Below are 13,740 nucleotides of genomic sequence, written 5' to 3'. Positions count from 1 at the left end.
CATTTCTGCCCTCCTCAGTCACCAGGAGCACTCTGGAAGCCTCCTAAAGGCTATGCACGGCTATTTTGGTGAAGGGGGGTGGTTTCGGGAGGCAAAAAATGCTGTATTCAGTGTATAAGATGCACCCAGATTTTCAGCCTTTTTTGAGGGGAAAAGATGCATTTTATACTCCAAAACATATGGTAAATTACTCACTTTGATGAAGGATCAAATTTAAATGAGGGCAATGCTGCATTTTACCATACGCCAGAGGATAGAAGATAGCATCCTTTTCCCATCAATAAATCCCATTAAAAATGACATACACACACACCAGCAATGATATAAATGTAATCTATTTGAAAATCTCATAGCAATGGAGGAAAGTTTCATCTTTCATTTGTTTGGTTTATTTAATTAATTTCATTTCTATAGCTGTCCATCTCAATAAATGACCCTGCGAGGCCTACATCATAAAATGATTAAAACAATACAGAATAAATATGTATGGTTGCTGAGTAACACACTCGGGGTCCCAGGCCAAAACACCTAACCAAGACCCTACTTGTCTTTTGTAAGGTCTTCATGGCCTTACAAAAGACAAGTAGGGTCAGGGTCATCCTGATCTCTGAAAGGAGAATATTCCAGAAGGCAGGGGCTATGAAAGAGAAAGCCTGTCTCTTAAACCCTGCTAGCTAACATATCTTTGTTGATAGATCTGTAACATGTCCATTGTCCAACTTGCTGGACCTAACTGTACGAATACAACTGTGAGAAGAGATTTCCTCAAATAACTCACTCCCAAGCTATGAAAGTTTTTAAAGGTGAACTAGCATTGTGAATTGCACCTGGAAACGCACTGGCAACCAATGCAGCTCATGAAGTAGTTGTATTACATGTGTCAAATATCTGGAGCCATTCACGACCTATGCAGCCACATTTGCACCAGTTGAAGGTTTTGAATATTTTTCAAGGACAGACCCCTATAGAGTACATTACAGTAATCCAGGCAAGAAGTTATGAGGGCATGAGTGACTGAGCAGAGAAGAGTATTTGCTAGCTAATTGTATATTCAGTCTTCGTATATCTTATGTGTCAAAATATTTTTCACGTTTTCAGTACCAGCTTTGAATTGCCAGCTCTTCTCTTCTGCTTACACATCCTAGCTTCTCGCTGCTTTAACCCCTTTTCTTTCCAAAATACTCTCACATATTCTCCTGCATACCCTATGAGCCATGATTTCATTTCCATTGACCAAAAGACAAATTCCAACTTTCTCTTGGACAGAAATGCTGGTAAATTCAAAATGGCATGCCCCTTGACACCTGCAATACTAAATGAAGTGAAATTGAGGCCACTGATAGATCAGACATTGTCCCAAGCAATTACGTGGCTTTCCAGCCCAGAAGATAATTTACTAATTGATGTGGTAAGGTTGTTGTGAAACTACTTCTGGACAGAACAGGCCTATGGTAGCCTACTTTCCATATAGCATAAAGGATTAACTTGTGATTAGTGGCTGTATTCTTGATCTATAATTGTAAAATAAATTAGAAGTAGATTGTGGATACACATAAGTTCATTCATTCCACTAAAAGTCTGCCTAGCATTTATTTTTCATTGATTGCTACAGAATTTTGGGAAACAGGAAGGTGGAAAAGACAGTGGCATTACATTTTAAAATGATTTTAAAACTCTTAATTTAGATTCCATTTTAACTACTATTTGTGTCGGTGGTCTGTCACTTTGAATGTGTATGAATGCAGATTAGCTGCTGTGTTGGTAACCATGCAACAAAGGTTTACATGTTCCTTAAAAAAAAAAATCATTCTAACTCACCGTAGCAGCTGCTACATTGTCTTGATCATTTTTTAGCAAGGCAGCACACTGGTACTGGCACGCATCCACTTCATCTAACGCAAGATATAGACGGGCAAGTTCCAGCATCACCTGAGAATCAAAGACAGAACTTTACTATTTTACTTTAGTACAATTTTACTACAAATACGACCACCTCCAAGCCTTTTCAACCAAACCTGAGGAAAAAGTGCCTCAGCTTGGAACTCAGCTCACCTTGTTGTCGGTCTCACAATGCGCAAGAGCTTCTTTGTAAAATGTAATGGCTTTCTCGTAGTTTCGCTGGGTTGCCAAATGCTTTGCTATCTCTGCACAAATTTCGGCTGCTAGTTGCTTCTGCAAAGGAACAGCATCTGGCTGCTCAATCTCAATCCGCTTCAGTACTTTGGCTTGCATCTCCCGAGCCTGATGGAAAAGCCCCCCCCAAAAAACCCCAGCTTTTCAGTAAGGAGATCATGAATAAGGATGTTGGGAAATAATTCTGAAGAGCTCTGAGGGTTTCTGTAACTTAAGCTTGTACTCATTTGTGTTTTGATATATTTGAGACCATCAGTTGTATTAAGTTAGTCTAGTGATGCCTGTGACTTTGTACTGATCTCAAAGGTTTCAAGAAGGGACCTTTCTAAGCTTCTCCTCCAGATGCCAGGGATAGATCTTTGAACCTCAGACATGCAAAGGGCATTTGCTGCTGAGTCTTAGCTCTCACACGAGGGCATAGTGACATGCAGTAGAACAGTCCACGAACAGTTGCTGTAATGGGCCAACACTGAAATGGCACTTGGGAGACCCACATCCTACTCAGCCAAGCCTGCCAAGCATCTCTCTTCTGACTCCCATTCCACATCCCAAAAGCCTAGAGAGATAATAGTGTAATGATTGACACCTTCGATATTCAATCTGCATTTCCATCAGCAACCCACCCTTCCAATCACTTTAAGATTCTACCCAAATTGTGTCTTAACTGGAATCGCAATATATTGAAAAATGGGTGGTCCAATTTTCCATCCAATTTTGGTGGCGCATTAAACAATTACAGTAAACCACTGAGAGACTTCACACCAGAGGTGGGCAGTCCAGATCGGGCAAACCGGTAGTAGCGGTGGTGGGAGGCTCCGCTCACCCGCACGGATGCTTCTGCACATGTGCGCACGAGCCCACAGGAGCGAACTGGTAGGAAAAAATTTGGAAACCCACCACTGCTTCACACCTTTATAAAAGGCTTTTTTAAAAACCACATTTACAAAAGTAAAAATCCTCCTTAAGACTGCTCCATAAAAGAGGCAGGGGAAAGAGATTGAAAATCCATTCTCTCCTCTAGGAACATCATTATGGCCATCCTCAAAGCATACAATATATTAAAGTTTGAAACAGAAAGAAAGAAAAACAAAAACTCAGATCACCATTAGGGAAAAAACAACCCCAAGGTCATTTCAATAATATATGCTTTAGCTGATTAAGGGGTTTCTTTACTTGTTGCAATGAAAAAAACGCATCCTCCGTTCTCTCCATTTTGCTGTAAATCTTTGCAAGAAGAACCAGGTAATGGATATCTTCCATCAGAGAAGACAAATCATTGACTGTCGGAATACAAGGAGATGGAATTAAGAGACATGTATACTACAGAGGGAGCGTTACAATGAAAATAAGGTATTAAGGAAACTTAGGCAAGAATTAGGAAAGAAATATAGCCCTAAATAGCTCATTTAATTTGATTTGATTAAAAATGGGGTAACCGAGGTGGCATGGCAGAGGAAATTGTCAAAATCCCCATAGTTATTACCATACTTTTTGGAGTATAAGACGCATCCCCCCCCCAAAAAAAAGAGGGTGGAAATGTCAGTGCATCTTCTACACCAAATACAGCCATTTTTGGCTAAATCCCACTCCACCCATCCCATTTTCACAAAAAAACGAGCCTGTTTTTCACAGAAACGGGATACACAAGCGGGTTTCGGGAGGCCTGCAGGGTGCTCCTAGGGGCTAGGGAGGGCAAAAACAGGATGCTGGGGAGGTTCAGGAGGCCAAAAATGGGGCCATTTTTCACAAAAAAGGGATGCCCAGAGGGTTTGGGAGGCCTGCAGATTGCTCTTGGGGACTGGGGAGGGCAAAAACTTTTTTTTTCTTATTTTCCTCTTTGAAATCTTGGTCTATCTTATACTCTGGTGTGTCTTATAATCCAAAGAATACAGTACTTCTGTGAAACAGAAGGATCTGTTCCGTGACTGATCCTTCTAGAGGCTTCCCAGGTTGGAGAAGAAAAACTAGCTAAATGTCAGATCACAATGCTCTTCTTTTCTCTCCAACATCTGCTGAAAGTTTTTTTTTTAAATCTACTTAGATGGTAACTATAAAGTGCTTACATAAAATAGACATTGAAGCATGTAGACTGGTCAAATTTAAAATGCTTAAATAAGTCCTGGAAATGTTTGCCTATCCCACGTATACAAATCTGAAACAAAGGGGAGAAGGCCTTACCAGGTTCATGATCTAAAGCTTGCCGAAGGACTTTTTCTGCTTTGTCATGTTGGTTCAATTTTAGCAGCAGCTCAGCCAAGTCATAACAGAGGATGTTCTGCTGTCCAGTTTTCAGAGCAGCTTCGTAGTAACTGATTGCCTAAAAACCAAAGATTCCCTCTGAAAATATGTAAGTGAAATTTCCAATGCATTTTTACAGAAGAGTGCTAATGCCTTTTCAAAATGTCTTAGATGCTTAAGGAATAACGTTAGAGACATTCGACTTTTCAATGCATTCTTATTTTGTTTCAATTATAATTCAAGGTAATATGCAATAATAATACAATCATTATTTTTAAAAAATAAGTATGTATATGCAGAAAGTGAGGGCCTACAAGAAGATGCAAATGTTTTCATGTGAATTAGATCAGGGCTGGGTAACATAAAGCAAAAGTACAACTACAATACAACTACCAGCATTTGTTATCATTGGCCGAGTAGCTGGCTGGCTGGATTCCTGCAAGTTGTAGTTCTTCTGGAGGCAAACATTATGAACTTCACCATGATTACAACCTTAAAATTCCCCAACTAAGGATTTAAGGTTTTGGTGCACTCTACACCAATCTTGAACAATGCAACTGGGGAAAAAGGACCTGTGCTTGGTAGGATCCCAGTTTTTCATGTTAGGGAATCTGCTTACTTTGCAATTTAAAAAGTTCCTGGTGCTTGTGAAAAATATACCAGTTATTAATCCAGTGATGGGATTCAATTTTTTTTACTACCGGTTCTGTGGGCATGCTTGGTTGGCATGGTGTGGCTTGGTGGGCGTGGCAGGAGAAGGATAATGTAAAATTTCCATTCTCCTCTCCACTCCAGGGGAAGGTTACTGCAAAATCCTCATTTCCTCCCAATCAGCTGGGACTCGGGAGGCAGAAAATAGTTGGGGGAGGGGCGTCAGAGGTGGTATTTACTGGTTCTCCGAATTACTCAAAATTTCCACTACCAGTTCTCCAGAACTGGTCAGAACCTGCTGAATACCACCTCTGCTGTAATCCTTTGCTTCGGGATGGATTTGGGGGGACTGAGTGGAGCTGAGCGTTTACTAACTGGATGCCCTTTCTGATGTCTACGTGGAATTTGGAGTAGATATTTTCTCTTTGTGCCCTGACAGAGAAACATCTGTTGCTGCCTAGGATTGAACCTTCTGAGAGGGAGGCAAGCATCTTAACCTCTAGGCCACCATGCCGCTCATGTTCTTCATACTGTACCTTTGAATAATTGTGTGTCTTGACGAGAGCATTCCCAATTTTACGAGCCAAGGCTCCATCTCTAGGATTTTTCTTTAAAGACTGTTCATAAGCTTCTATGGCTTCTTCAGGCTAGAATTGCAACAGATAAAAAGTGAAGATTATGTATGATTGGACTTACAATACAACACAACACAACACAATTGCACAAAATTGCTATCAAACTCATTCCTGAAATATTTTTTCAAGAGAATCAAAAGCTCATAATCAACACATAATAAAATGATTCATTCATATAGGGCATGTGTGACTCTCCAAATATTGATGTACTGCATCCTTGAGCATCTTTCACTTTTGGCTTTGCTGTCTGGGTTGCTGGGGGCTGAAGCAACATAAAGACCATCATTGATATGCCTTCTTCACGCTTGGAAAATTCTTAAGACAAGTAAGCAAAAAGCCCCCCCCCCCCCCTGCAAATCCACATTGACATTCTGGCAAAAAGGAAGCAAACACACACGGGGACAATGCAGCTCAGAAAGCCAGGTATGACAAAACAATTCCACTTCAGAGCAATTCCCATGAATATATCTAAAAGATCCTGCATTACTTTGATTAAAAAAGAGACAATTCAGACTTTAGAGCAGGGGTGTCAAACACAAGGCCCATGGTCGGCTGTGGCCCACAATGTGGTTGAATCTTAGATGGGCTCCTGTGTCTCTTCATATCCAGAGTCTGCGCACACACTAAAAAGGCTTATGCTCTAAAGCAGGGGTGTCAAACTCAATTTCATTGAGTGCTGTGGTTGGCTGGCCGACTGGGTGGGTGTGGCTGACTGGGGGCATGACCAGCTTGAGCCCCCCTCACTGGGTATGGCCAACTGGATGGGTGTAGCCAGCTTGATGCCATTCCCCAAATTGCTGGCATGTTTCCTCTTCACACTGGGTAGACCACGACAAAGCCACGCTGGCCTGATGTTTACTCTTCACAAACATCGTGCCAGTGTGGCTTCAGCCCGGTCTACCCAGTGTGAAGAGGAAACATGCCAGCAATTTGGGGAATGGAATCAAGCTGGCTACACCCATCCAGTTGGCCATGCCCAGTGAGGGGGGGGGGTTCAAGCTGGCCATGCCCCCAGTCAGCCACCTCCACCTAGTCGGCCACCCCCCACCCCCCGCAGTCAATCACAGCACTCAATGAAATTGAGTTTGACACCCCTGCTTTAGAGCATAAGCCTTTTTAGTGTGTGCGCAGAATCTGGATATGAAGAGACACAGAAGCCCATCTAAGCAACTTTCCTTGCTAACTGTTATGAACTCTATACTTGTGTCACTTGCAAAACAAGTAGCATCTTTTTACCTTTCTGGGGTTGTTTTGCTTTCTTACATATTAGATTTTGATCTTACATTTTTCCCAAAAATTATCAAACATCCAATCTGGGGCTTAAAGCAGCTGTCTCCAAAGAGATGCCCTCAGTACTGGGCCTCCACAGGGTTCGGAAGGCATATATGCATCACCTGTATTCTTCATTCTACCTCCCAAAGGGAGTGGCTTTGCTTGGGAGCAGGGCCTGAGTGGGAATAGTTGAGGGAACTAAGATCAACTCATGTGTCCATGCCAACAGGGAGAACAAGAATCTCTTCACTTTCATGCAGATATTTAGTGCAGTGGTTTTGTGACAGAGTAGATAATCTCTTCACTTTCAGATTACAACATTATCCTCTCCTTTTTCTAAATTATCTGAATATCTAGCTTCATTCTAGCACTCTTAGCCTAACACTGGAGAAGCTTACCTCCTGGATATTCATGTATGCATCACCAAGGAGAAGAAAGGTGTGGGAACTTGGCATTTTTTCTACCAGGTCTCTACAAAGAACAATATGAAGCATTACGGCAAAAACTGCCAGAAACAGAAACTTACTGGAAGTTCAATAAAATAAATTTTCTACAGTCAAAAATCTCAGGGGTTGGCCTTTAATAGTTAACCGGTAAATATTTGCTTCTTCCTTGGAAACTTCAATTTAGTAGGAATAAAGAATACTTGCCTTCTACAGAAAGAAAACTGGAATCAGTTGATCTCCTAGAGACCTCAGCTTTAATTAACATGCGTGAATCTGTGGGCAAGTATTTTTCTGAGATTACAGTAATTCAATGGAACACATTGAAATGGGATGAAAAGGACCCTAAAACATAATTCAGCCGGGGAAGATGAAGAGCAGTTTGGAAATGTTCATCTCCAGTTTTGACTAATTATGTTAACCATTCTTAATTGAATTAAACAAATTCAAACCAAGTTTTAGATTCATGCAGTAAGTAAGTAAGTAAGTAAGTAAGTAAGTAAGTAAGTAGTACTTACTACTAGATTCATGCAGGAAGCTGGTCTCTTTTCACAAACCATACCATTAAAGTGGTTTCTTGGATATAAATTGATAATGCAATTTCTTTTTTTGGAGGGGGGGGGAGGATGTGGGCAATATAAGATCTTACCTATAACAGCTTGCATACAGCTTCTTGTCTCTCCTGTATTTCAGATAGATCTGTGCCATCTTTTCTTTCGCTTGAACAAAATAAGTCTGCTCTGGTGTTATGTTTCTGAACATAGTTAAAGCTGCTTCAACATCTCCTTGCATAAGAACTAAGTCTGCATTAGTAATCATGACCCTCAGTTCTTCAGACGTACCAGAAAATTCATTGATAGCATCTTGGAGGATTTTAATAGCTTCATGCTACAAACAAACAAACGTTTTGTCAAAATGCCAGCCATCACGTGCAAAACTTTAGCTCTCAGATTAAATTCTTTCAGTTTGTCTGCCAATTTAGTTAGTTGCTAACTAATTAATTAGTTAGTTCATTCCTTCATTCCTTCATTCAATTGATTCCTTCCTTCATCTCACACATGTTATTTTGGGCATCTTATAAAAGTTTGTCTGAATCTTGTACAGGATACTGTGGGAACATTTTTAAGGATCATAATTGGTTCACACACCAAATTAGTCAAAAGGTAATTTATCTCAATTTATACACTTATTAATTTGAGTCATATTGATTATAGTTATTAATTACTGTACAGTAATCTAACTTTGATATTGACTTATTTATTTATTAAATTTCTACAGTGCCCTTAAGCAACTCTGGATGGCTTACAGCGATGACTTGCTTTACTACTGATTTACATTGTTAAATGTTTTAAGATTTGCAGATTTAAATAACTGTTATTTTGAATTTTATAATGACCTTTTTTCATCATCATCCTCTTTTAAAGACCCCATAATCCCTTGTGAGGTGGAGTCTTGAGCATCTAAATGGAACTGAGTGTTCACTGGCCGGATGCCCTTCCTGTTGTCAATGCGGAGATTGTTTCAGCAGATATATTCTCATTGTGCCCAGAGGGACAAATATCTGCCTCTATCTAGGATTGAACTCACAGCCTCCTGATTGTGAGGCGAGAGCTCCACTTCTAGGCCACTGCACCACTCCTTCTAACAAATTTTATAATGCTAGAAAATCTTTCTTTTTTTTGTTTCTTCTTCTTTTTCTTTTTCTTTTGCCTTTTCTTTGACTATATTTGTAAAATTAATAAATTATTATAAAAAATAGAAAAACATTCATATGTAGCATCGGCCAGATCTATTCCTCAAAGCTTTATGTTGCAACAAACCTAGGAGTAAGCCTGATAAGCTTATTTACCAATAGCCCTACTAAGATTGTGATAGGAGAAACACATTATCTTGTCCCACTCCTCTTATTACTTTCCCAGTCAAACTCTACAAATTATAGGGAGATGCTTTGGAGCAGGTGATCTTCCCCACTTGAGTTGCCTCCCTGTACCATTTGTTCAACAGATTCTAAATTAGAAATCATGGAACTTTCAGAAGTAGAAAAGACTAGTCCTCTAATTCATAGAGCAGTAATGGCTAACCTTTTGCCATCGCGTCAAACCCCAAACTCATACTGTATGAAATTGACATCTTTGAAATTGGAGATTTACAGTAGCCTTCCCTTGGAATGGGGAGAGAATGGAGATTTACAGTATTCTTCCCCTGCCACGACCACAGAACTGGTAGTAAAAAAAATGAATTTCACCACTGATGTGCAATCCTCTTGGTCACTGCTATCAGGGTAATTGCAAATACTTCAAATAATTTTAAACTGTAAATATAATAACATCTCCCTTTAGTTCATAAAACCATGCTCAAATGTTAAATGTACGTGTCAGCTCCCTTGGATAAATCAGATAGGAAACATATTACTGTGTTTCCCTGAAAATAAGACCCTGTCTTATATTTTTTGCCACCAAAAAAGGCACCAGGTCTTATTTTCGGGGGATGTCATCCACTGACTAACCTCACTTACACCCCCCGCCTCCTTTTCACTGTCAGAGGCCTTCAGGAATTTCTTCTTCTGCAGCTGGCAAGGCTTTCCTGAAGGCCTCTGCAGTCAATAACAGAGCTCCGGATTAATCCAGAGGCCATCAGGAAAACCTTGCCAGCCTTGCTGGCTGCAGAAGAAATGGGTCGGCAAAGCAGGTATTGGGGTGTGTGAGGCCTGGCTACAACTATCCAAAGGTAAGTAGTAGGGCAGTATCCCCCCATCCCCACCCTAGCTTAATTTTTACTCATGTACCCTGGAGTGGGCAGGATCTTAATTGGGGCTTATTTTGGAGGTAAGGCTTATATTGGGCACACGTGTAAAAATCAAGCTAGGACTTACTTTCAGGGTAGGTCGTATTTTTGGGAAAACAGGGTAGATGAGCTAAACCTACTTTATTGTAAGGTTACAATAACAGAATCTGGCAAATCTGAAGGTACAACTTCCTGCCAGCATTTTAACTATCTGATCAATTAAGGTGGGTCTCTCATCCCCCAAGGCAGTGGTGGGTTCTTGCCGTTTCGGCCGAACTGGTAGTGGTTTGGTGGCCTGGGTCGCTGGAACCGGCAGTGACTCAGGCCTGGCATGCCTCTGAACTGGTTCCCCGGGCAGAGCTGTTGCCGCCACCATCTTGTTTTTCAGCTCTGCACATGCCACAGAACAATTTTAATTGCACTGCACATGTACGCACAGCACACATTAAGCGCACACGTGAAGCACGCACATGAGCAAACAGGCAGTAGTGCCTGCCGGAACACACCCCTGCCCCAAGGTCATCCATACGTTCCATGACAATTCATAATATTGCCATATCCTTTGATACACAAATAAATAAAAACAAATACCTGTTCACCATTCAAACGATGAGCCTCTACCAGTTCCAGGTAGAGAGACAGACGATCGGACGCATCAATTTCAATTGTTTTCGATTTAGAGGACGGTGTACTGGTTCTCATCCCTGGCAAATTCATTGCCATCTGCAAGGTTTTGATGGCTTCTGCTATCTCACCCATCTTTATCTGGGCTTGAGCTTTTACTAAGTGGTACACAGGATGATCTCTAATCTGATGAAAAGTGATTTGAACAAATAATTGGTATCTGCATTCTTGACTATCTTCTATGAATTTTTTTTTAAAAAAACATTGAAAACCAACTATATATGATGCAAATATTTAAGAATATTCTTTGAGCAATTACAGTGTCACATAATTGCTAAGCTTTATAAAAGATTCCCAGGAGTGCTGCCTTCAAATTATACAAAGGGTGTTGGAATGTTTGATTACTTTGAAAATCAAGAGTACAGAGTAGATTGAAAAGGAAAAACATACTATTAATTACTGTAAAACAAAAATCAGAATGATTTCTAAACGATAGGCCAATTGTTATACCCACTGCTGGAAAATAAAAATCTAAAGAACAAACAATGGCCTTCAAATATTTAGGAATTACATTCCAATCCTCTGTAAGGCAATGATCAATACAATTCTGCTATAAATTTCTGATGATCCTCCTGTAATAACCACTGCAGGCCTGTATTTATCAAAAATTAAAATCGCCTGAAGTTTTCTGATTCAAATTTGTTAGATCTATAGTATGAGGTCCTCTGTGTGTATCTGGTGCTTTGCTATACCTACAATCTGGGCTAGTTTCTCTTGTGGCCAGAATAAAGTTTTGTCAAACTCTGATCTGAAGTAATATTTAATGGGCAGCTGTTCGCCTATTTGACACTACTGGATAGTTGTAAATCAGCAAGAAAAAGGGAACTGAATTCAATCTTAGAAGATACAGTCTACCTGTTCTGACCTAGGCTTCCCCAAACCACGAAGCAGACTCCTTGTCCTGACAGAAAACCCTTTTTATTAAGTTACTGTGCATTCCTCTCGTTCACATCCAGAGAAGTCTTTCAAGGGTGTTAGAGTCACAGACCTTATCTGGCTTGGAGAGCTTCCAAGCCGGTATCTGCAAAACTTGGCAAGGAACCTCTGAGAGTCACGAACCAATTAAGCGAACTAATTGTCTCCTGCAAACTCCACTCCCCTTTCGCTCCTCTTTTATTCCCTATGGGAGGGGCCATTTATTGCCCACCTGTGGCCTTACTCCCAAGTCAGCCCTTGTTCCTTAGCTGTTCCCTTTGTCTGGTAACTCTGCGTATGCGCACACTGGGTACAGTCTCCAGCTATTCGTCTGCCTCACTGATGTCTGACTCCGAAGGCAGATGGCCCCTCATCAGAGCTTTCCCCAGATTCCAGGACTGGCCCATGTTCCTCCCCAACATCCTCACTGTCCGAATCTGCTGCCAGCTCCACTGGCTGCTGGTGGGCCACAACACTACCAACCCTGTAGGCAAGACAAGGAACCAACCACTTAAGGGCATTAAAGGGCTAACTAACAATTCTTTGACAAACTGCAATCACCTCAGCGCTCTCAAATAATAAACACCGATATTAAAAAATTCAGAGAGGCAGTTTAGACGACAGTCAAGTATGCAATGGAAGTAGAGTTTCAGCACAGACTCATCCGACTTGCCTGAAAGTTGTAACTTAGACAGAGCTCCAGGGACTGAGCACAGAGTTGGAAGTTGTTCTGCAGCAGATGGACTTGAGCCATGAGGAGATGAGCCTCGGCATAGGAAGGACTCTGCTCCAGACAGTGTTGTAAGAGCCTCTCAGAGGCTTCATAGTTGCCTGAGCAGATTGAACAAATGAAAGACAGGAGGTAGGAAAAACAAAACTCCTCCATCTTCAAAAGTTGTTTTAGGGAAGTATCTGTAAATAATTCCCCCTCCCCCGACTGTATACAGTGTGTTTCTTTGTCCCCCTCATCCTGTACTAGCCAATAAAGGAATGATTCAATTTATTTTAGTCTGGATGGTCTAATTAGAGATTCACACACACACTCTCAGAGCAAACATGTATGCACTATGAGAATATAATGCATGCAATACACAGGCAAATGCAAACATTATTTTGTTGCACAAGAAAATGCCAACCATTCCTATAGCCATTGCTGGTAACAGGGATGGAGAGAATCTCAGAAATCATATTCTTCATCCTTTCCTTAACTTGTTTCTTCTCTGGGTGATTAAATACTCAGGTCTACAGCAAGGCTAAAGCCATTTTTAATCTATTTCCAACCTAAAATGAACATTTCTCTGAATTTATACTGAAGTTTAGCATTATATTCCTCAGAAAGTTTGTCTGTGGGGCAATGTAGCCTGCACTTTACCTAAGTTCTCTGAAGCTACTTTCCGAAACTGAGTGTATAATTTGAAAGAACAAAAATGGGCCCTTAAAGAAATGATTACCTGATAAATATTTCACTTTTGCAACCAAATAGGCAGCTTGTAAAAGACCAGGGACTGTTTTCATCACCGTTTCAAGGACGGATGCACAAGGCCTCAGAAGTGGTGAAGGAGGCTGCCCTGCACCTGCAGGCTAAAAGTTAAAAGGTATTTCATGATTAAACATTAGTGTACTCCAACAATAAAACAGAGGGAGTTCAACATGATGAACACATTCATTTGAGTGAGAAGTAAAATCCAATGTGCATTTTGCCCAGTCTTGTTCTCTGGATCTCTCAATGCCTCAGTAACCTTGGCATTACTGAGGGTCCTTGCTGCTCTCTGTGCTTAGATGTTTTCTTGTAGACATTTCATTACCCAAACTAGATAACATCATCAGTGCCCATCATGTTACTTAGTTTGGGAAATGAAACATCTGCAAGAGAACAACCAATCTCAGAGAGAAACAAGGACCCTTATTTCAACCAAGCTACAAATATTATTCTTTATTAATTGGCATTTCTGAATCCATCTGTTGACTTCCAACTGCATGTTGGG

At 40.8% G+C, this 13,740-nt stretch overlaps 1 protein-coding gene across 1 annotated transcript in view; it reads right to left on the bottom strand.

Annotated features, from left to right (window-relative positions):
- TTC21B (tetratricopeptide repeat domain 21B) overlaps window positions 1–13,740 on the bottom strand; it is a 50,531-nt gene that overhangs the window by 14,098 nt on the left and 22,693 nt on the right. The window contains exons 12-21 of the mRNA XM_014056832.2: window positions 13,207–13,336; window positions 12,429–12,586; window positions 10,748–10,966; window positions 8,022–8,260; window positions 7,328–7,400; window positions 5,559–5,669; window positions 4,312–4,450; window positions 3,307–3,413; window positions 2,053–2,241; window positions 1,819–1,929 (exon numbers count right to left, since the gene is read on the bottom strand). Of these exons, the coding sequence (XP_013912307.2) occupies window positions 1,819–1,929; window positions 2,053–2,241; window positions 3,307–3,413; window positions 4,312–4,450; window positions 5,559–5,669; window positions 7,328–7,400; window positions 8,022–8,260; window positions 10,748–10,966; window positions 12,429–12,586; window positions 13,207–13,336 (1,476 nt within the window). The remainder of the gene's footprint in view (window positions 1–1,818; window positions 1,930–2,052; window positions 2,242–3,306; window positions 3,414–4,311; window positions 4,451–5,558; window positions 5,670–7,327; window positions 7,401–8,021; window positions 8,261–10,747; window positions 10,967–12,428; window positions 12,587–13,206; window positions 13,337–13,740) is intronic.

The sequence above is a fragment of the Thamnophis sirtalis genome, unplaced genomic scaffold (assembly GCF_051295495.1).
Source record: "Thamnophis sirtalis isolate CommonGarterSnake01/CBP01778 unplaced genomic scaffold, rThaSir2_p1.2 scaffold_1, whole genome shotgun sequence".
Classification (NCBI taxonomy): domain Eukaryota; kingdom Metazoa; phylum Chordata; class Lepidosauria; order Squamata; family Natricidae; genus Thamnophis; species Thamnophis sirtalis.
The sequence above is the reverse complement of the archived record's forward strand: the minus strand, read 5'-3'. Positions and strand labels throughout refer to the sequence as shown.